The following is a 24,061-nucleotide window of genomic DNA, read 5'->3' as shown; positions in this document are numbered from 1 at the left end:
TATTTTGCTTCTCCTCACCCTACCAGAGGAGCCTTGACTACCGTGCTGTGAAGGAGAAAGTTAGAGATGAAATAGAAAGATAAATTAGAGGTCAGCAACCCGGTCTCCCAAGTGTTGATTGCCATTTTTGGAGGAAGGGGGAATCCTTAGGAGGTCTGTTGCCAGCAGTAATTCTGCAAATAATATAAACTAGTCCATGACACACTCTGCAGTTCACAAAACCTTCCCTTACATTAGTGAGAGGGTTATTGCTCTTGTCCTTTATCTGCACACCCTGCCGGTTTCTTTCACCCCTCCTCACTGGTCCTTTTACATTCACTTCTTCCTCCAATAGCAGCTTTCTTCTCTTATCCCCTTCCTTTGTTTAACTAAATAATATTAACATATATTAAACTTTTATTTTACTGTACTGCACTAATATCCTTCAGCATCTCTATCCCTTCCCCCTCAGAGACCTGCCTACCTTCCCTGGATCTTCTCTGTCTCCCTTCCACCTCTACTCAGCATGCAAGGAGTTGCTGGTGCTGGCATTAGCCCAGCCAAAAGGCATGGCAAGCAGGAAAGGGGGCAGTGGGCAGGCTATGGCACTAAGGCCCACAGATGGGTCCTGCCTCCCTTAGCCCCCGGTTTGAGAAACCTTGGTCTATCACAGTACACCTGTTTCACCAGCAGGGGATGCTCATGCTACAGAATGATATGGCACAGTATTCTGTTTAATGAATAGCCAAGGCTGTTGCAAGGATTTCTCTAGGTAGGTCTGCTGTTACTGATGTTGCAAGGGAGAAATAGCATGCACTGGAAGGTGGCAGAGAAAGGGAGCTGTGCCATCCAATAGTTGAGCTCTCAAAATATCAAAAAATACACAATTTGTCTACTACATCATTAAACAATAAGGGCGGCAGTATTAAAAAGCTTTTTTTAAAAAAAATAATATCCCAGCAACTGTCCACCAATAGCCAGGGTGAAGGGGGAATTTGATGCTTCTTTTGGGGGAGAATTTCATAATTGGAGCTGAACAACAGAAAAATATCCTACCTTGGGTCACTGCCCACCTGATCTACGTAGAAAAAAGCTTCCTCTGTTAAAAGTAAGAGTTGCATTTTCTGCATTCACCAAAGGCACAACCTAATGGAGTTAAGCAAACTGGGTTCTATTTTACAGCAATGAGAGATACTTGAGCACGTGCAGAGTTTAAGAACTAAAAATCTGATCATTTGTCAGGACGAAACAGGGCTTTATTTCACCCAGGTCAAAGACCCAGTTTGGCACACAGGCTGGAAGCCTCAGTGACGCCCCTCTGGAGGCTTCAACCGGGGCAAAAAAAACAGCTACCCCCCCCCCCCAGCTTCGGCCATGCCCTTCCCCTCCCTGCCAGGTCTTCCCTGCCAGTATTGCCCTGCAAACAGCTTTTAGGGTCCACCCACAAAGCTCAACACCCACCTGGTTTGGGAACTGCAAGTGACTGGAGTGGGGTTGTGAATAGGGTTCAGTGATAATTTCTGTCACTTTGTAGCAGGCAAAGTGCTCTTTTTTTGTTCCATAGGCTGGAAGGGGGGAAAGTTATCTAGTTTGACCTGTCATCTTTGACTATTTTGCTGAGTCACGGTCATAATGTATTATCAGCCTTCAGCAGACTGTAATGAGAATTTGGTCACTCTTGCTCTGAGTTCTTCCAAATGTGTCAGGCAGGCCTTCATGTGAATATGAATAGCGACTGACACTTTTAATGGTGCTTCAAATGAATTGTACATCCTCCTAAGTTCCTAGGATGAACAACTGAACTTTCGACTCTCCTGTACAGGAGAGCCCTAGGCTATCACTCTTTTGTGAGAGGGGTTTAAGTACATACTGGGAAATGTAGGTTTGTACAATTAAAGTAGATTACAGTGCTCTGTGAGTTGTATGGGGTGTTAGGGGAGGGGTAGTACCTCTGTTGTGGGCCAAGCCATGCTCCTTCTGGGGTAGTTTGTCCACTTTTGGTCCCCACCCTACACTCAGCTCTCACCTGTGGCTCCTAGAAGCTGTCAGGATGTGACAGCAGCCACACCCCATGAATGGCTTCGACTGGCTGGCTAAACCAGGTGAGGGTAGCCAATGGGTCTCAAACCCTCGGTCAGTTAGGGATTTCCCCTGCATGCGAAGACAGGTTCCAGCAGCTTGAGTGAGTGAGACTAATAATGAGTCCAATAGCCAAGAAGGCAGTTTCTGCATATGCCATAGATGTAGAGGGAAGTGGTGGGCAGATGGGGCTTGTCAGCCTGGGAGAAGGAAAAAACTGATCCTAAACCTCCACTGTCTTCTGGGATATTTTCAGGAGAAAAAAAGATTAAGGAGTAACCCCTACACCAATCCCAAGTGGAGTCCCTAAGATGGTTGGATGGCACCTTGTACTACTGGCAATTCCTGCAGCCAAGCTGGTGCCAAACGTATTGCTCTGCTTTCCTTAGAACCACATCGGTGAGGGCAAGAGGAGGGTCTTGTTGCCTGGGCAGCCCAGGATCTCCATACACACCGCTCAGTCTTGCACCCCAGGGAGTGGGGAGCACTTTGGTGCTGCTAACAGTGGTTTGACTTCACCCCTGCAGACACACTCCATTGTGTCTTGAGACATTCTGTCCCTAAATGTGGAAAATACACTTTTGTCCTGGTGTCCAGCTTCTCTTTCTGGTCTATCCTCACCCACTCTCCTCAATCACCTACCAGATCATGCCCCTCCCCAGTCTTGCTTGCCTGGATGAAGGCTAGAGAAAGATGTTCAAGCGTGTGCAGAAACTAGCCTAATGTACAAAGGTAAAATGTATATTCATTGCCCCCTGCTTTTGTTCCTGACCCCACTGTGGCTAGCATGTGGACTAGCAGAAGGCATTGCAGGGTGAAAAAGGTCGACCCACCCACCACGTAATAAATCCCCATTAAAAAAAGAATAAGAAGTTTTGAGGTTTGGCAAGTGATGGGGAAATGTATTGAAAAGTGTGGGATGAACAAAAGAACAGGAAGACGTATAAGCACCCCACAATCAAATCAGGATAAAAGCAGGCTAGATGCTCGTCATATAAACACCCCCGCAAACAAATGGGAATGAATGTTCACTTAAAAACTGGATATGATCTAACTACTGTGTAAGCCTTGTGCAAGCAAGTCATAATAAATGCTCCATAGTTAGGTTGTTTGGGGGAGCCTACAGAGAGAGAGAGTTTGCGTCTGGTGCAATAATGGGCTGTTTGGGATTCCTTTTTAACCACTGACTTTTGCAGGCTTCCACTGTGAATGCTGTGCCTTCTGCATATCAGAGAAAGCAGGAGATGTACAGAACTCCCTTTGCAGCTGCCCCATCTACCACTGTGACTTGTAAAGTCTGCCCCACCTTTGCAGAAGAGCAGAATAATCTGTCTTGAGCACAAGGAAGGTGCCCAAGGGACGGGGGGAGGGGGGGAGAATTCGAAATACTGATGTAGAAGGACCTTTGAAAGGTAGCTGCAAACATTTTCATTTTAAAAAATGACCGGAAATTTGTGAATTGGGGAATGTCAGTATGGTGCCCTTGCACATACTTTTAGTCTGATGTGGCCCATTCATGTTTCAGATCTTTTTGTAACACAAAGGTCTACTTTATTATACTTTTCCTATGGTGAGATTCTTCCTTTTTTATGTAGTGAAGTATGCTTGTGAATTTATGCTTTTAATGTACCGTATGCATTGTCAATTAAATACCTGAGGCACAGCCCTGCAGTACTTACATAGCAAGTTTTCTATTTACCCTGTCCTAGAAAGTATTTCCTCCTTTCTGTTACAATCATTACTAAATATATACTGTATGTATCAATTTCCATCAAACATAATTTTTAAAATAAAAATTGGTGTCCTCTTTTGTTGTTGTTTTTGGGCGGGGGAGATGGGTAGGTTGATTCACTCCCAAACAACATCTCATCCGTGGGTGTAGCAAAGGGGACGCAGGGAGAGGCAGCTGCCCCCCTAAATCAATAAAAATACATTGCAAACAGTATGTCTTTGAAAACACAATATTTGTCAGGAGGGGCATGTTAATGTTTTTGGCAGAGCTATGCCATGAGCTATGAGCATGAATTTAAACACCTTTGCAGCATGATAAGGAAAAGAAGTATTAACATACCAGTGTCCGGAGCAGATAAGATACTCTGGGCGTGTAGTTTTTCTTTTTTCCCTGAAACTCTTCATTTAGCACTAAAGCGGTACATGTGTCAGATGATTCTATGTTGGAATTAAGCTCTTTTTCATATATATTTATAAATTAAGAAACTGCAAATGGAGAGCTTAGAAAAGGACCATTCCTATTCTGAAAATCCACAGCAGCCAGTGGTCGCAGCGGAGGACTATGCAGTTCCAGGTAACAAATATTATTCTGGGAAAGGGGAATCTTCTAATGCAATTCTGTTAAAACTACATTCTCTCCAGTAGACCCTAATTAACAGGGGCTGCACCTGTTTTTCTGGCACGTGTCTCTGATAAAACTGTTCCTATTTTTTACCTTTGGGGGGAAATGTTGGGGCTATGTCTTTCCCAAATTTTCTTAGGCTGTATTCCTATATTCACTTACCTGGAAGTAAGTCCCATGGAACTCAGTGGGGGCTTACTTTTGAGTAGGCATGCATAGGGATTACATGCACAAGTGCAGCAGGATCGTTCAGATTTCAGCCCCTTCTTCACAGTCTTTAAAAACCTGAGAATATAAATACCATGGTTTTTTTAAGGCTGCATTCACGACGATACAGTTAAAGCACATTCAAAAGACATCTCCCCCCTCAAAGAATTCTGGGCATTGTAGTTTGTTGAGGGCTACTGGGAATTGTAACTCCATGACGGGAAAACTAGAGTGACCGGGATTCTTTGAGTGTTCTAAAGGTATAGTCCGTGTACACAACTGAAGTGTGATATAAGGTTACTGAACACATACTCTACCCAGAAAACTTGTTTGTTCTGGTCAGTTCCACTCTTAATGACACATTTGTCTTCACTCAAAGTTGCATATCTGAATGGAGGGCAAATTCATCTCAGCAGCACAGAACCCCAGGAAACGGGTGTTTGAAAAACTGGGGGTGCAGGGACATCAGAAGAGGCATAGCTCCATGGTCACTCTGCCTTATGGGCTATCTGCCTAATAACAACATCCTGGTAACTTGTATGACAGCCTGGGGTTTTAAAGTTTTGCTGCTGAATGCAAGGATAGTTAATGGTGCAAAATATGTTCTACAGAATTTGATCCTGGATGAACATGCTGACATGGTATGTATCATGGTGACCTAATTGGATGAGGTGTGTGTGTGTGAATTTGTTTCAGTTGTGTCCACCAGGTTTCACCATACAATAGGAAGTTAGACCCAAGGGACAGGAAGGTGAAGTGCAATGATCTATCATGACTGCCATCACTTGAACCAGATACCCTATTTAGCCTTTGCCAGGTTTTGACTACATATTTCTGAAGCTGGGTGCTCAGGATAGGACAAGGGCTCCATTGACTCCCAGTACGTTTCCAAGCACAATTCAAAGTGTTGGTGCTGACCTTTAAAGCTCTAAACGTATACCTGAAGGAGCATCTCCACCACTGCCCATTCAGCAAGGACACAGAGATCCAGCACCGAGGGCCTTCTGTGAAAAGTGTAGCCACAGGGAGGCAGAGGGCCTTCTTGGTAGTGGCACCCACCCTGTGGAAAGCCCTCCCATCAGATGTCAAGGAGATAAGTAACTATACAACCTTTAGAAGACATCTGAAGGCAGCCCTGTATAGGGATTTTTAAAATTTTGTTTAATGTTGATGTTCTTATATATGTTGGAAGCTGCCCAGAGTGGCTGGGGCAAACCAGTCAGATAGGCAGTGGATTGATTGATTGATTGATTGATTGATTGATTGAGCAACCCTATTTTCATCAAAGAAATGTTGGAGGGTATGCAAATGGTGCAAGGAGTCTCCTGAGGCTTCCTGCTTTTTCCTCCAGTTCATGGATCTGAATGCTCAAATAAAGTTTTTGTGCACTCCTAATATCTATTCATGTGGCCAAGTGGGTGTAAGTAAAGGTAAAGGACCCCTGGATGGTTAAGTCCAGTCAAAGGTGACTATGCGGTACAGCACTCACTTTCAGGCTGAGGGAGCCAGCGTTTGTCCACAGACAGCTTTCCGGGTCATGTGGCCAGCATGACTAAGCCGCTTCTGGAACAATGGAACACAGTGACAGAAGCCAAAGTGCACGGAAACGCCGTTTACCTTCCTGCCACAGTGGTACCTATTTATCAACTTGCACTGGTATGCTTTTGAACTGCTAGGTTGGCAGAAACTGGGATAGAGCAATGGGAGCTCACCCCGTCATGCAGATTTGAACCGCCAACGCTCTGATCGACAAGCCAAGAGGCTCAGTGGTTTAGGCCACAGCGCCACCTGCGTGTTGGGGGTGGGGCCTGCTGCTGAAGTCCCACCCACCCCCAATGCACATTGACTGCAAACATCTGTTATATGAACAGGACTTTTCTGTTCATCTTCCTAACCCGACACTCAGGCTGAAAGGGTTCTCTTGGTGGTGGCAACATCCTCTAATCTTGCAACCATCTCATCGGATTCTATTTCCTCCTGGAGTCATCTTTTCCTCTACTTGCTTCTTTGCTCTTGCAGAGGTTGCTGTCACGCGCCATTTGAGAGACCGAGAGCTTCTCAGAAAAAGGAAAGCCGAGGCGGAAGAAAAAAACACTCACCAGTGGCTCCTGAGGTAAATTAGGAGGATGACAGTGGTGACATTGTCTGACCACTATAAATTTTATTCAACTGCCCCTTTAGTTTCTGAGATGTCACTATGCCAGGGTTTCTCAGACTTTGGTCTCCAGCTCTTTTTGGAATACAACAGGACCAGTGGTCAGGGATGATGGGAACTGTAGTCCAATAACAGCTTGAGACCCAAGTTTGGGAAGCCCTGCACTAAACATTGCCTGTATGCTTTCAAGCATGTATTTGAAATTTAAGGCTAAAGGCTTGCTGGACTTAAAAACCACGCTATACCTAAGCTATGTGTAATGTTAGTCCAGTGGTCTTGTCTGTACAGGACTGCAGTTATTTGCACTATTATCCTAGACTTGTGTTTATCTTTCAGAAAATGGGTCCCTTGGGCTGGAGAGGGGAGTAGTTAAGGGGAAGTTTGGGGAGTGGGGGAATAGTTTGTAGGGGAAGGGATTAGCAACAAGGTTCAGCTGCCAACCACTCCCTCCTGCGGGCTAATACTTCCTTTTTATTATTAAATATATCTTTATTAATTTAAAATAAATACATTTATGAAAAACAGACATACATACAAGTAAACAAACATACAATCAAACAAACAACTGAAAAATCAAACAAACCACCACACTATAAGATATAAGAAGATTAATATAATTATCATCATATATAGGTAAAGGTAAAGGGACCCCTGACCATTAGGTCCAATCGTGGCCGACTCTGGGGTTGCGACACTCATCTCACTTTATTGGCTGAGGGAGCTGGCATACAGTTCATGTGGCCAGCATGACTAAGCCGCTTCTGGCGAACCAGAGCAGTGCACGGAAACGCCGTTTACCTTCCCTCTGGAGTGGTACCTATTTATCTACTTGCACTTTGACGTGCTTTCGAACTGCTAGGTTGGCAGGAGCAGGGACCGAGCAACAGGAGCTCACCCCGTCGCGGGGATTTGAACCGCCGACCTTCTGATCAGCAAGTGCTAGGCTCTGTGGTTTAACCCACAGTGCCACCCGCATCCATCATCATATATACTCCTGGGCTAATGCTTCCTATTCAGCTGCAACTGAATGTGTATTTTGGTCCTGGGATACTCAGCGGCTGAATCCCTCACCCTAGATTAAATTCTGTCCTTTCCCCCCTGTGCTCTCACTGAATCACCATCACCCCCAGTTCTACAAAAGCTTAAAAATGAACCAGAACTCCAATGTATGAGAGCCTTGGTAGAAGATAAGGTTCCTGAAATTACGATCAATGTTGCCAAATTCTGTGTAGCCGCTATTAGGCGCAGGAAACAAGAGCTTTCCAATGCCAATATGCAGGCGAAGGTAAATACTTAATTTTATTTATGCTGTCTAATTTTAAATTGCTGTTATGGCCTAATCTGTATTGAAATTGTCCTTTGTTTTTTCCGGTGTTATGCTTTGCTGACTAGCTGTACGAGTTAATCTGGTCTGTGACCATTTAATAAAATTTGATTTGAATCACCATCACAGAAGCCAACCCGTTGTTAAAAATGAAAGGCAGAATTTCAGAAGGAGCCCACCACTGATTCTCATGAACATCCTTGCAAGCAGGGCCCTTCAAAGCAATCCATCAGATCCCTTTATACCAAAATGCCTTTTGTGTACTACAGGGAGCAGAAGAGGAGCAAGCCAACAGGAAGGGGAAGAGGGGCCCGGAGAGGCAGGGGCAGGGGCAGAGGCCAGCAGCAGGCTCCAGAGCCACAGGAAGAACCTCAGCCAGAAACAGTGGTGGAGGAAGATAAGCCTGAGCTACAGGTGACTAAGCTGGAGGAGGCGGCCCAGAAGAGTCTAGATCTCCCAGCGAAGTCTTCCATCCCTTTTCTGGAAGCTGGAGAACTATATACTCAGAAGGAACTAGCGGAAGGAGTCCCCCTTGCGAGTGCTGCTGAGGAGCTGTGCACTCAGCAGGAAACAGCTGGTGCAACCCTAGCCGGAAGTGCTGTTTTCTCCATGGGTAAGGAGCCCGCAGTCTGTAAGAATGAATGTGTGCTTCCTGATGACTTGTTTGTTGATCATTCTCCCCGATTTGTTTGCAGAGCCATTAGACACCACTGGCTGTTTTGATGCATATTCATTCAGAATATGCAGAATATGCAGAATATTCATACGCCTCTCCGCGCTCTCTGTTCCCTAATATGGAGAGACCTACGAGCCTGAGGGGAGGAGGGGTCGCCTAGGCTCTCTAGGCATGTCTCTGCTGGCTGTTCTCTCCCTCCCCTCTCTCCTTCCACTTTGGACTGGTCCACGCTAGAACAAATGTGGACTCCATCCTTTGGTCTGGGTGGGACAGCCCATTCTCACTTTAAATGCAGGATTTCTCTGATTCAGAAAAGCCCTTCATTTTTTTTATATTGGTTTTCACATATTACATTACAATACAGATGTACCAAAGCCAACACCATTTCTTCCCCATCCCCCCATACATTTACATTTATATTTCCTCAATCCATCATATTATTCTTTTCTCCTTCCTCCCACTTCCCTCCGCCCCCACTCGATTTCCTCCACGTTATACAATTTACAATAATCTCTGCATTCTACAATCTTCTCAAATCATCTATATATTCTTATTATCTTTCCTTACTAATTTTTCTTCCATCCAGTACTCCACATTTTAATCTAGACATATTAGCGTATCTTTTTTTGAGCAATATTTTGCCATATATTCATCAAAACATTTCCACTCCTTTTTAAATTTTTGATTCGACTGATTTCTTATTATAGCAGTTGATTTTGCCAAAATTAAATATCCATTTAGTTTACAAATCCATTCCTCCTTTGTGGGTATAGTTTGTGACTTCCACCTAGCAGCAATCACTATTCTAGCAGCTGTACTTGCATATAGAAAAATTCTCTCTCCCCCCACCCCCGTGGTATCTCTTCATCTATCAATCCAAGGAGATATGTCTCTGGTTTCTTTGTTATTGATACTTTCATCATCTTCTTTAGTTCTTCATGTACTACTATCCAAGATTTCTTAATTTCCTCACACCTCCACCACATATGTATTGTTGTTCCTATTTCTCCACCACATCTCCAACAGAGGTTGAAGGAAAAGCCCTGCATTTAAAGGGATAATGATGTGGGACAACACTGGGATGGGCAGGAGTCGTGTGTACACCCCTACATGAATGGGAAGACACAGTGATGTGAATCCACATTTTGCTCCAGTTTGGACAAGCCCTAAGCATCAAAGCACTCTCTCCACCTGCAATACCCAGAAATTGGTATTCAGAGACGTACTGCCTCCAACAGTGGAGGTAGAACCTAGTCCTTTGAAGCATTTTGTTACCTCTGCTTACTCCAGTAACTGTATCTCAGGCCTCACTAGTCAATTGGATCAAAAGGATTCAGTCGCTGCTCCAGCTTTACTGCTGGGACTGAATCGGCCCCAACACATAGCACAAATCCATTGCTTTGCCCCAACCTCCTGGATCATAAAGCTGCAGGAACACTGAATAAATATAACTATTCACTGCTTTGGTTTAGAAACTGCCTGGGTTGCCCTAACAGAGGCAACCTAAAGCTAAGCAGTTATCTGAAACGACGTGATTTAATTATTGGAAGCCTCTTGGCCTCTGAATTGCTTTTTGTTATACGAATAGTTTTTGTTCTAATTATTTTCCATATTCTTCCCCTTCATACCTGCTAATATGAATTGTTGATGATGTTACAGGTAATGAAAAATAATGAAGAAACCTTAATAACGTACAGGGAGAGTGTAAAATTTAGCTAGATTGGGGCCATAGGGATGAATGCAACATAGTGCTAAGGGGAGTGTTCTTGCAGCGCAAGCATTTTAGCTCGTCAGGAAGAACAATCTCCATGCTACTGTTTGGGGTTTCCCCTGATTTCTGCCCCCTCAAGCAATGGGGAGGGCTTGCTGGGGGTGGGGGAGAGAAAGAGAAAGGGCAAAAGGCCCTGTTGTGCCAGCAGAAGCTCTCGTATTGGCTTCCGCTAACGGGGATCATTTGTAGAATCCGGCCCATATGTTTGATCAAGACAAATTGTTGTGTTAGCCATCGGCCTTTTGTTTTGTCGTATCTAGTACTTACTGTGAATACTAGATATTATTGTGTTGCAGTGGCACAGCGTGGGTTGCCAGTGCCCGGGTCTGCACTGAGGGGGTGGGTGGAAAGGAAATGGATGAATTACGCATGCAGATTCAACGGCCTAATGGCTTCCACGTCACCCAGGAGATTGCAGCCACAGAGATAAGAAGAGTCGTTCCATCATCTGGAGAGGTCACTTCCTGGTTTGCACGGAGAAGCCATTTTCAATAGCACCCAGAAGTACGCAGTTGTATTGAGGCAGCACCAGGTGTTGAATTTTTGCGCCCTCTAACAATTTTGCACCCGGGGCAACTGTCCCTGTGGCCCCAACCCCCACGCTACGCCATTGTTGTGTTGATTATTGCTGGGACCGCCTCAACCAAACAGAAACCTTTATATTTAATGTTTTCTTCCTTTTCAGAACCAGAGGAAACACCAAGATCAGACGAACCAGGAGAAATTCCTCAGTCCGTGGAAAATGATCATTTGGAACAAAAGTTCTATGGCTTGCTTTAATTGGCAGTAATTTTTCACTGTTCAACTTGAAACACTGTTAGAATACATGATACCTGCTATTCTTGTGTGAGCAATAAAAGCCAGTCGCCTTTGCTGCTGTCACATTTCTGCAATTTCCTTGGAAGTCATAATCCCTGAAACGCTCAATAGTTCTGTTACATACTTCCAATTTCCCCATGAGATTATAAATTCCCAAGCCAGCACTACCTGAGTTTGGCTTCCTCAGTCAGGACGACAGACACTTAACTGCGTTTTTAGTATTTGGATTACTTACAAATATTAGAGTTCACATCAGACACCTCGCATCACATCTTCAGAAAGAGCCTTCCTGAACCTATAAGGTCCCAAGCTCACAACAGCTCTCCCTCTCATCCTCTCTTTCTGTTGCGTTTATTTTTAGGCTGGAGTTTATTTGCTTTTCCTACATTTAATCCGGATTTCCTCATAATGCAGAAAATCTGATAATAAAAAACAACACATTATGTGTCTAGCATGGAAGCTTATTAGCACAATCTGCCCTGGTGGCTGGTTTTGTCGTGTGGGTACTACCACATCCCTATTTCTATTGGCTCCTTACCTGAGCACAACATCGCCATTTTGTTTGCAGTAGGGAAGGAAAGAAGCCTACTGTATTTCCACTTATGGCCACATGCCCCATTCAGAGGAGCCAGATCTCAGTATATAAACTGTGTTGGTGTGTTTTTAAAATAGTTAAATATAGAAGTTTTGCTCAGGACCTGTTCATCACTCTTTCACTTTTCACAATACTTCAGTTTTTATATATATAAGGTAAAGGGCCCCTGGACAGTTATGTCCTGTCAAAGGCGACTATGAGGTGCGACGCTCATCTCATTTTCAGGCCAAGGAAGCCGGCATTTGTCCACTGACAGCTTTCTGGGTCATGTGGCCAGCATGACTAAACCACGTCTGGAACACCAGAATGGAAGCCAGAGCACACAGAAACACTGTTTACCTTCCCGCCACAGCAGTACCTATTTATCTACTTGCACTGGTATGCTTTTGAAGTGCTAGGTTGGCAGAAACTGGGATAGAGCAATGGGAGCTCACCCTATCATGCAGATGGGGTGAGCAGCTGAACTTGTCAGTGGTAAACTATATGAGTGGAGGAGGTGAAGAAAAAGGGCCCTTCAAATGGTCTGGTGGCAAGATTCCCCCAGGTCAGATCGGGTAAATGAAAAGCAATAAGGAAAAGGGAGTTGGAAAGAGATATTGTCTTTGCATGCCCCTCGTTCATTCCCTATTGGTGGGAAGTGCCCAGCGTTGCCCAGGTATTTTTTAGAAACCAAAACATATTGTGATTTTAAAACATTGTGCAATTTGGACCTGTCAACATCAAAAATCAGGTCAAGTCAATCCAAAGTCATGTTTCAATCCACCACCTTGATGCAAAATGATAAGTGACAAAGACCCTGACCCCGCTTCAGGAACCCTTGTGCTAGGGGTGGTGATGATATCCCTGTTGGAATGTTCAAGGAGGCAGGAAAGGATATCTTGTTTAATACTACCTTCCTAACTTGCGCTAGCAAGTTCTATAACTTAGCAGAGTTTTACATTCCCCTTCTAAATGCACAGCAGGTGGCTCTTGCAGGCTTGTTTAAGCCTCTATCAGATTCCTGGTAATTTCTCTTATATCCCCCTTAAAAGAATAAACACGCCACAATCTTGTGTAAAGTATATAAAAGAAAATTACTCACACATTCAGTTCACAGATGGATCCCTGAAGGCAGACATAGTTACAAAGTATATACATGTGAGTCTATCCCATATGGCGATAGTCTGTGATGGCCTGGGAGTCTGATTCAGAGGCTGAACCAGAGAAATCCCAGCCTGCACAGGAGTCCCCGCCTCCAGGGCCGGCTGAGCTGGGGCAGGGCCTTGAATCTGAAGCACCTGCACCTGTGCCGGATCCTCAGGAGCAGACACCAGATGAATCCACTCTGGCTCCGGAGGCGATTGAGGACCCATTGCCTACAGGTGCGCCTTTCCCAGCCCTGTCAGGGGAAGGTGAGCCTCCCCCTGGGTCCAGTAACCCTCCAGCCTCTCCTGAGCTGCTAAGGCTCAGGGCAGAGAGGCGGAGGGAACTGGGTTCTCTCAGGAGGAGTGATCGCCTAAGGCCAGGAGAGGCGGGTCACCTGTGGGCCGGGACTGCCCCTGGCCTCAGAGAAGATAAAGGCCAGTCAGCCCGGTCCCAGGTTGCGGGAGCAACGTTCTGCCAGCACCCAGACCTGTTCTTCCAGAGTTCCCAACCTTGCCCGGCTCCTCGCTTTGGACCCTGCTTCGCCCTTGGTGGACAGTCTCCAGACCCTCGACCCAGGACCGGACCCTGACCACGCCTTGCAGTAACCTCCCCCCGGGACCAGCACATAGTCCCTTTGTTTGCTGAAAGCCAACAGAGCATCTCTAGCTAAAAAGCTGCTGGTCCTATGATGGAGGAAGCCGAAGAGAAAAGAGAGGGAGGGTGCTGCATGCCTAGTGCTTTTGTACCTGCACAGGTACTGTAAGGTCACGCCCACCTCTAGTCACTGTCACAGTCCAGTTCACAGGCGATCGAAGTCCCCGCTGGGGACGTTGGGACTGGGGGCAAGATGGCGGGGTGGGAGCAGGAACGAGAGTCCAGAAGCCAGGAGTCAGAAAGCCAAGAGTCCGAGGGTCAGAGAGCCAGGAGTCAAGAAGCCAAGGGTCTGACAATCAAGGAGCAAGAAGTCACAAAGTCGGGTCTGGGGATCAAGAAGCAAGGAGTCATGAAGTCAGGGGTCCAAGGATCAAGAAGCAAGGAGTCAAGGAGTCAAACGCAGCAAGGCAGGGAACGTGTTGCTGTGGCAAAGAGCTGAAGGGAAAATACTGACCTTATATCCCTTCCTGGCTCTTGCCACCAGGAGCTGTGTGTTACCAATCGGCCTCACCTGTGCGGCTGCGCCTTGCCTCTTCAGAACAAACTTAGGAAGGCCCCAGTCCTGCAGAGTCCTATTGGTCACAGGGCCTGGCTCCTGCATGCACACCTGACAGTCACATGCAAAGAAAGTATGCCCCAGCCAGGAGGAAACAGGAAGTTTTCGACTGGCTGGACCAAACACCCCCTTCTATGTCCACTATAGGAAAACAAGGAATGTTGTACTTGACTGCTACTTAAGTATCACATCCCACAAACCCATGACGAAGCTTGGGTGTGGTCACATTTTAGTCTGCCATTTTGATTAAAAATGGCACCTGCCACCCAAACATCAACATAGATCCCCACCCCCACCTCAGGAACCTCTGCGCAGAGTTTGGTGGTGCTGTCACAAGAGGCAGATGAAACTATGTCGAAAAACAGGCAAAGTCATGCCAAAGTGATGTTTCGGTCTGCCATTTTGATTCAAAATGGGGGGGGGGGAGAGAGAGCAAACACAATGAACAGCATCACCTCCACCTCAGGAACCCTCATGCCAAATTTGGCGATACGTAGAGAGTTGTCTAAACTTACAGAAAACAAACGGGCAGAAAGACAAAACCACTTTCAAAAATATACAGTAGATTCCAATTTCCTTGTTTGTGAGTGTGCATAGTCCCATTTTCCACTATGAAACCTGTGCCAGAATGTAAGTGGGGACTCCTGTCAATGAATTAAAATGAAAATGAAAATAGTCTGCTACGTAGAAACTAGATGTCAGGGAGACTGAAGCTAGCCTAATCTTCTATTTGCTACTGTTTCGTATGCAGGATTTATTATTTTTTTATTTGTATTTGTGTGGAGGACCATTTCACCCTGTGGGGTCCCACCAGCAGCCCAAAGTGGTATATTATAACCCAAGGATAGATTACCACCTTAGTGAGAAATAAATGTGTGTCTGCATATACGTAGACAACACCCTTTGCTTGTACCATCTGCTTTCCAGTTAAAGAAAGATATAAAGGGGAAGACAAGAAACAGAAAAATATACATTACTTCCTCATTCAACTCTCTGCTGCACACAACCACCCTATTTGCCTTTCTGAGCTGAAGGGCAGTATGGGAAAGAAGAATGCTATTTAGTGTTTTCATCTCATTTACGTAAATGCACAATGGGACAAAACTGAGCGAGGTCTGGAACCTATGACACAGTTTATTGAACTGTACTGGCTTGGACTGTGACCAGTTCCAGATTCTTTAGAACAGTGGTCTTCAAACCTTGTTCCAGGGAACGTTGAGGTTCATCAGGAGATCAGTTATGGCACACAAACTTCCCAGAAAGAGCCCCTTGCCTGATACTACTGATCTTCAGTTGCAGTGTTCAGTGTGTCATGGGCTTTCCTCTGTTCTTGTGACACAAGAATCTGGTCCACCAGGACTGGACCGTGTGTCATGGCTGTGGGTGGCGCTGTGCTCTAAACCACTGAGCTTCTTGGGCTTGCCAATCAGAAGGTTGGCAGTTTGAATCCGTATGATGGCATGAGCTCCCGTTGCTCTGTCCCAGCTCCTGCCATCCTAGCAGTTCGAAAGTACACCAGTGCAAGTAGATAATTAGGTACCACTGCAGCGGGAAGGTAAATGGCATTTTCGTGCACTCTGGCACTCGCCATGGTCCTCCATGCGCCAGTAGCGGTTTAGTCCTGCTGGCCACATGACCCGGAAAGATGTCTGTGGACAAACACCGGCTCCCTTGGCCTGAAAGCGAGATGAGTGCCGCAACCCCACAGTCACCTTTGACTGGACTTAACCATCCAGGGGTCCTTTACCTTTACCATTTACCTGTGGCTTTGGATATAACAGGGGTGGTGATGGGTACCCTGTGGCCAGATTATGAAGTAACACAAGGCCATTACTTTGCTTGCTTTGTGAATATGAGCAGAAGGAGGTGCAAGCAGCTAGCAATCTGGAGGGAAGAGAAGCCTTCTTGGGCTTTTTACTGAAACAAGGTGGAATGAGCACCATCTGCTGTTTTTCCAGAGGTACAAATACAATTTTATATATTTCCATATATTTGAATGACATTTTAGTTGATTAATCATATGCCTTTTCGTGGATCAGTTCAGCTTAAATGAATGTGTATTTTGCCAAAATCTCAGTGTGTGTGTTTGTGTGATACTGAAGGAAGCACAGTCAAAGTTTACAATTTAATAAAGTAGAAACTGCTACTCACTTTTCGAAGGCCATCTTTAATCATTTTGTTTTCCTTTGCTATTACAGTAATACACTTGGGATAAAAATAAAAAAGACACAAGCATGCCTTTAACACACAGTTCCACCCACTAAAATTGGCCAGCTTGCCTCTTGAGGAAATCATTCAGGAAGCAGAAGTGGTCCTCAGCAGCCCACCCCCATGAATATCTTGATTACGCCATTTGAGCACACACCCTCCAGATAGTCTTTACTGCTTGGTGATGCCAACTATATTACATGAGACACATGGTGGGAAGGGGATAAAATTGCTCGGCTCCCCAAAGATCTAGTCATCGCCAACCATTTTGGACCTGGGCTCCATCTTAATAATAATAATAATAATAATAATAATAATAATAATAATAATAATAATAATTTATTATTTATACCCCACCCATCTGACTGAGTTTCCCCAGCCACTCTGGGCGGCTCCCAATCAGGTGTTAAAAACAGTACAGCGTTAAATATTAAAAACTTCCCTGAACAGGGCTGCCTTCAGATGTCTTTTAAAGATAGGATAGCTGCTTATTTCCTTCACATCTGAAGGGAGGGCGCCGCTACCAAGAAGGCCCTCTGTCTGGTTCCCTGTAACTTGGCTTCTCGCAGTGAGGGAACTGCCAGAAGGCCCTCGGCGCTGGATCTCAGTGTCTGGGCTGAACGATGGGGGTGGAGACGCGCCTTCAGGTATACAGGTATATCTTTAACGTGCAATATGGAACTTTACTCTTTTTAACTCATTATGCTCATCTTTCCCTTGCTCACGGCTCCCCTGTTCTCTTTCATTCCTCTTTTTCCTTCTTGTGGGGTAGGGTATCTCAGGCCTGTGGACTGGATGCAGCCCTCCAAGGATTTTTAGCGGGCCCTTGGGAGTCTCCTCAGGCCACACAATCCCACACGGCCCTACTTGGCACCCTCCTTTTAATGTTTTTTTTTGGGGGGGGCGTTGCCTAGATGGAATGTTCTTCTGCTCTGATAATGCTTCTTGCTTACCTGAACAGATGATGGTGATGGTGTGTAGACAGAACAGTTTCTACCCATGGGCCATGAGGCTGCTGAATGGAAGACAGCAACATTGCAGCTGATATTTCGGGTTAGTGGTTGTAGGACAGCACACAGAGTGTAACAAGGACTGAGAGTTTGTGGGGGTGAGGGGGGGCTCGTTTAATCTCACTGTAAACAAGTGGTACAGTGACAATAAAGTATCTCTATTTTCTATTCTATTTCTATATAAGTAGCCTACTGTACAAAGGTAAGAGTCATGGGCGTAGCCAAGGGGGGGCAGGGGGCAGCTGCCTGCCCTAAATCAACACAAATCAATACAAATCTGAGGTTCTGCCCCCCCTAACAAAAGCCTTCCCCCCCAAAAAAAAATCCTGGCTATGACCATTGTAAGATATACCTTCTTTTGTCTATGGCTCCTGCCATGTGGCCTCTGGAAGATTCCCCAGAAAGGAATGTGGATCTTTAGCTGAGAAAGATTCCCTTCCCTTGCCTTGGTTGAAGATGAGTAATGGAGAGAAGGTAGATCTGCTAGATCTAGTGGGACTTTCTCCACACCGGAGCAAAATGTGGATCCCACATTTAAAGTGGGAAAGGTCCCGGGCAACACTGGGCTGGGACCTACATTTTGTTCCCGTATCCACAAGCCCCTGATAACTTGCAGAAGGTGAGTAAGGATTTCTGACTCCCAATGGTTTAACAATAGCAATAAGAATACAACTCCCATTTTCTTGAAATTATGCTTTCGAAATAAAGAATGCAGTGTGTGAGAGTGGGGCAGGAGTAAGCAAGAAGAGATTTATTTTTTTTCTGGAAGGACTGTGAGCTCAGTTCCGTTCTGCAACTCAAAACAATTTCCCGCACTCAGAATTCATTCTAAATGTATGTCTTTTGCACCAGGCTTTATAGTTTCTCGGGGTTCTAATAAAAAGCAAAAGGGAGGTCCTGGAAACCTGAAGTCTGCCCACCCTAGAGAATGAAGTGGTTTGTAGAAGTTGGCCAACCCTGTATGTTGCCTGTAAACAGATAAAAGGCCCTCCCGGTGCTCCTATTGCTGCGTCCAGAAGTTTGCAACCTCTTGAGAGTCCTTACTACAAGGATTAAATGTGCTTCTGCTGCAAGCAGCCTACACAATGGTGGCTTGGAAAAGCAAGAAAAGGAGGGGAAGAATTGTGAAGCACCCAGTCACAAAACGTTTTGGATTTGTGGAAAGGAAATGAGACAATCCACCATGATCTGTCACTTTTGTGCATGCAACCCAGAACACAATGCCAGCAAGTTCTGCCACTGACTTCAGTAGAATGTAGACGGCACTCTGTTCAAGCCTGGTTCAAAGATCACCTAGAATTCTGATAAATCATCTTGGAAGAGAACTAGAAAAATAATTTGCTGCACTGTAAATGATTGGATCTCTAGTGATTCAAAGGACTCAAAGTTATACAGCTACAAATAAAACATTTTAAATGTGTTGTGAAGTGCAATATACAAATGTGACACTAGATGGTGACAGTTAGCTATGCAAAATTCAATGAATTGTTCCAAACGTTTTTTTAAAAAGCATTTTCACAGAGTTTTTATATGTTTATAGATTCCACCAATGAGCTTTCCTTTTTCGAAAATAAAACAAAAGGCTTGATTATGTGCTTTATGGTTAGGGACAGAACGTGTAGAGTGGTTTTGCTTGTTTTTTGACAGAAAGCTCAAAAACTTAAGAGGACTTGAAGGGAAGGTTCCACTATTCGGAGCTAGAGTTTCTTCAGTTAGAACATCCAATTCTTCCTCCTTTGTTCTGCGGCTCTTTTGTATGCCCCCCCCTTCCTTAGGTCCATGACAAAAAAAAAGAAGCAAAACAGAAATTCCAAACATTCATTAAACGAAACCCAGACATATCACATAGCCAAGAGCATGTAAAAATTGTAAGAATATGCAAAATTGCCCAATGCATGTTATTTATTCATATCAAAGAATCTGCTAGCATTTTGGCACAAAGGTTTTCAGAATTTTGGTACACAGTAGAAATCTGGAACCGCAACCCATTCTTCACTATACACACGGACAAAAAAATAATCAGTGGTTATATAATAACATCCAAAAAAAAAATTCCCCACTGAAACACTAGAACCCAATGAATCTGAATGGCCAGTAGGATCAAGCCAGACCAAAAAAAGCACTTCTTCACACAGCACAATAATTAACTTATGGTGGGCACTCACGTTGCATAAGAGCTGGCAGTGGTCACTAGCTTTTGAAAAGGATTGTTGATGAAACACATACCCTGAGGACTAGCTTGCAAATGGTTATTTACCACCATAATTGAAGTAGTCATGTTGGCTGGTCGTATACCTCTGAACAGCAGGTGCCAGGAATGAAAGAAGGCCTTCACTCTTATCGTGCCCTGCTTGACAAAACCCAGAGGTTTTGAGCTCGTCACTGTTTTAAGAATGGTTCTTGGTCTGATATGGAAACATGTGTAACCTAAGAAGCTGCCTTATCAGGGAAGAGATCCCTCTAGCTCAGAATTGTCTACATTGGCTATGGCTCTCCAGGGTTTCTTTCTCATACTGGAGATTGAACTTGGAATGCTTTACATGCAACGTAGATGCTCTCCTACCAAGGCCCTTTCATATTCTGTAAGTATATTCTACAGTATAACAACAAACCCAAGTGGCTCTTTCTATATAGAAACACAGGCAGCTGCTGTGAAGACAATCGGTCCACCTGCCTTAGTACTGTTTAAGTAGAATGGGAGTCCTACTCCAGGGCTTCAGAGCGGTGTCCCCTGCCTGGGAATACCAAGGATCAAACCTGGGACCATCTTTATGCAAAGCCTCTGCTCTACTATTGAATTATGGTCCTTCCACTGATCCAGCAAGGCAGTTCCTTTGCCCTTAAGGAGAAATACTCTTTGCATGCGAACCACGGTCCAGAATTCTCAGGATTCTACCACTTCAAGCTGCAGGTGTATGTGTGCGTGTGGATTTTAAGTTTCAATGTTCCCTGTGTAAAGAACTCTCTATGTGCAGAAAAATAAGTTAGTTGAAACTCTTGTCTTTAACATACAACTCTCTCTCTCTCTCTCTCTCTCTCTCTCTCTGTCTGTCTCACTCTCTCTCTCTCTCACACACACACACATACATGAGAGCACTCATATATTTCTGTACCCAATATATGAAATGGTACAGTGCATGGAACCCTGTTAGTATTATTGACCTCCATGTGTGGATCTGTCCTTGTCTGGTATCTGAAAAGTGCTCAGCTCACTAAATCCATGACCACACCAGTTCTAATCATAATGTTAGCACATGTTTGAGCTAGGATTGTCAGATCATTTACCTCTAGAACTCGACTTTACCTTTAGCATTAATGATGCGGTGGCCGACTGAGGAGTTCCTGCACTGCCCATCCCACTCCTTCAGTGATTTTTAGACTCATCTCTTCGCCAAATGAAGAAACAGGTGAGAGGGTGGCAACTGTATACCCTTCCACTGCATTTTCAATATTAAAGGTAAAGCCAGGTTGCAAACAGGTTGCAGACTGCAGGGTGCCTTTTCCAATAAACCCTTTGGTTTTTGTATTACAAAGAGAGAGGTTATAAAAACATGAGTACACTGGACTTGGACTAAGCATTTATAGAAAGTAACAACCCCAGTTGGAAGGAGAGAAAAACTACCATAAGTATGTTGGATATGGGGAAAGAGCTGTCTTGTTTTACGGCGTTTGTTTCCTGGAATGAAGAATACATGGGAGTGGATTGGAAGCTTTCCTACATCTAATCTTTAAGCAATTAACAAACATGTTCCCATCTAACTATACAGGATGTTAATTACAGATTTCTAAACCCTGAAAAACAGAAGAAATCTGACTCGAGGCTAAAGGGAGTCACTGAACAATTAGTGCACTGAGGTTTCCCTTGCCTGCCTAACTAAATTTCACCCAACTAAAAGTTATCAGTGGCAGTCAGAACAACTGTCTGACAACATTTGTGGGGAAAGTTATTTACTGCATTCCTAAAACCACAAGAAAACTATATAGAGAACTATACAGAGCATTTGCCTTAAGTACCCAAAAGGAAGTATGATTCATTGACTGTGTATTTATTTGTCCAAATGTGCTTGTGAGTCACTGAAAACCTGGAATTGAGAATATGAAGCACACACCTAGTAGCTTTTCATAATTTCCTAGTAATCCGGCTAAACCAAAAGACTGGAAAGTGAGATTGGCTGAAATTACTGCTGCAGCGTTTAATTTTGGAAATCTAAGGAGCCCACAAAAGCAAGCAGGAAGAGGAAAGCCCAGAGGTGGGGGAAACCCAAATATTTTACATTTCCTTTGGCTTGAAGAAGTTGTATTTTCACACTTCACAGTCTTGCCTACAAAGGTTTCCCTCTGCCTTCTCGATAAACACAACACAGACCCCACCAATATCACTAGCTTCCTATCCTATAGTGCATAAGGTTCACAGATCCTATGTCTTTCTGGCAGCCAAGAACTGCGGACCACGTCTCTCTCCATTGTCCGGATCCTCTGAGGCCCTTTACTCACTGGGTGCTGTCACACTGGGCAGATGCATGCCACAACAGCCCACCCCACAGCGCAAAGTAACGCGCTCACGGCAATGAAGCATTAGGGTATGATAAGGCAGACCACCAACAAGCGGGCACAGCCGCAGATCTCACCCGCTGCCCCACTGCCTTCCGCCAAACCAAGTCCCTTCTCGGATTCAGATGGCAGAAACAAACCTCTCCATGTTGCTGGAATAGGCCGCATGGCGCAGGTAGGCACCCGGACTACCAAGCTGCCCGCCGGCGTTGTAGCCATGAGCCAAAGAACCGTAGGAGCTGGGAGACATCCTGCCATAGAAATCCATAGCGTCGTTCCCCAGGGTGGGCGAGGTGGGCATCCCTAGGCGGGCAGAGGCCCCAAACAGGTGGCTGCCGCCACTGCCGCCACTCTGGGAGTAGGTGCCTTGGTTCACCTGCAGCTGCTGGGTGCTGGGGAGCGGGTAGGAGTAAGGCATGGCATTGTGGGGCCTGTGCAGGCCAGGCCCCGCTGCGCAGCCCTGGCTGGGGTAGGCGGCGGTGCCGGCGAAGGAGCAGGCGTTGGCAGGGGAAGGGGTGACGTCGGGGCTGTGCTGCTGGTGGGCCAACTCCGGGCTGGGCTGCGCCATGAGCGGGCCCAGGCTGAAGAGGGGCGACTGCGACGGGTAGCAGAGGGCGGCGGGGGCCGCGTAGGGCGCGTTGAGGGCCGGCCCGACGGGCTGGGCCTGCGCCTCGTGCATGTAGGCCGGGTAGGTGGACAAGTCGCTGCGCTTGAAGCGCTTCCTGCGCCGCAAGAAGCTGCCGCTCTCGAACATGTCCCGGGCGTGCGGGTCGAGCGCCCAGTAGCTGCCTTTGCCCGGCCGCCCGGGCTCGCGGGGCACCTTGACGAAGCAGTCGTTGAGCGTCAGGTTGTGGCGGATGCTGTTCTGCCACTTGCGCGGCCCGTCGCGGTAGAAGGGGAAGCGCTCGGTGATGAAGCGGTAGATGCCGCCCAGAGTCAGGCGCCTCTCCGGGGCGTGCGCGATAGCCATGGCGATGAGCGCGATGTAGCTGTACGGGGGCTTGCCGCGCTGCACCGGGCGCTTCCTGCGACGGCCGCCGGGACGCGGGCCTTCTCCCCCTGCCGCCGCCGCCGCCGCTTCTTCTTCCGACGGCTCCGGCTCCAAAGCCTCCCCGTGCGCCGACGGCTCCACCTTAACGAGAGCGGCGAGCCTGGACGCCGAGCCGCCTTCGGAGTCGGCCTGGCCTGCTGCGCACGTCGACGACTGGGGGCTCTCGGCTGTCATCCCAGGCTCTGGCCCAGCCACCGACGGCGGGGCAGCAGGTCCCAAGGAAGCGACGGGCAACCTTGGCGATGCGGACGCGCCAGTCTCGCTGCTCGCGGCTGCCTTCCGATGGAGGGTCTCCAAGGCTCCCTCGGTGGCTGCGGGCAATCAGGGGTCCAGGCGGCTTTGGAGTCCGAAGGGCGCGGGTGCCGACGCCGGGAAACTCGCGGGCAAGGCTGGAGAGCGATCCGTGGAGAGGTGGCTTTGGGTAGGTTGGATCGGCGGCGCCTGGCGCCCTTGGAACGGAGCGGGCCGCTGTTACCGCGGGTGGCGTCGGTGATCAGAGCTTGCCTTGGACGTGCGGTTGGAACCGAGCGGCGCTGCCTTGAAACAACGCGGCGCCGGCAGTCGGGAGACTGGGATCGGGGCCCCACCGCCCAGAGAGCCACCCAAGTTCGGGCAGAGTGGGACTTGGGCGCCGGAGAGGAGACAGCCGCGCAGAAGACTGGGCTGCCCCGGAGCTGGTGCGCGTCGAGTGTCCTCCTGAGCAGCCGACGGGGTGCGCTTTCGGGTTTCACTTAATGCTCCCTCCCCCGGAGAGATGCAAGCGCCTTTTCCCTCCCAGCCCCCCCCCCCCAAGCAGAGGGTGACTCCCGGCCGGGAAGATGCGCTTTTGTGCCTCCTCCTCCTGCCGCTCGCTGCGCACCTGGGCAGCCGGCACTCCCTTGTAGCTGCTGTGCCTTAAAGGGACGGGCGGAGACGCAGCTTGCCCGAGCAGCCTCTCTTGAGAATGCC

General features: G+C 46.7%; 2 protein-coding genes across 2 annotated transcripts; one reads left to right on the top strand and one right to left on the bottom strand.

The window, feature by feature from the left end:
* Positions 1–4,133: 4,133 nt before the first annotated feature.
* HEMGN (hemogen) lies at positions 4,134–11,437 on the top strand. Its single transcript, XM_083594114.1, has 4 exons — positions 4,134–4,363; positions 6,638–6,731; positions 8,367–8,710; positions 11,230–11,437. The coding sequence occupies exons 1-4, from the start codon at positions 4,282–4,284 to the stop codon at positions 11,322–11,324; spliced, it is 615 nt and encodes a 204-aa protein (XP_083450240.1). The 5' UTR covers positions 4,134–4,281; the 3' UTR covers positions 11,325–11,437.
* Positions 11,438–19,395: 7,958 nt separating this feature from the next.
* Positions 19,396–24,061, bottom strand: FOXE1 (forkhead box E1). The gene is made up of 2 exons (XM_083594250.1): positions 19,677–24,061; positions 19,396–19,594 (listed from the first exon to the last, which is right to left on the bottom strand). The coding sequence occupies exon 1, from the start codon at positions 23,285–23,287 to the stop codon at positions 22,184–22,186; it is 1,104 nt and encodes a 367-aa protein (XP_083450376.1). The 5' UTR covers positions 23,288–24,061; the 3' UTR covers positions 19,396–19,594; positions 19,677–22,183.

This window comes from Podarcis filfolensis (assembly GCF_964270895.1).
Source record: "Podarcis filfolensis genome assembly, chromosome: 17".
NCBI classification, from domain to species: domain Eukaryota; kingdom Metazoa; phylum Chordata; class Lepidosauria; order Squamata; family Lacertidae; genus Podarcis; species Podarcis filfolensis.
Note: the sequence above shows the minus strand (reverse complement) of the source record. Positions and strands in the feature narration are given on the sequence as shown.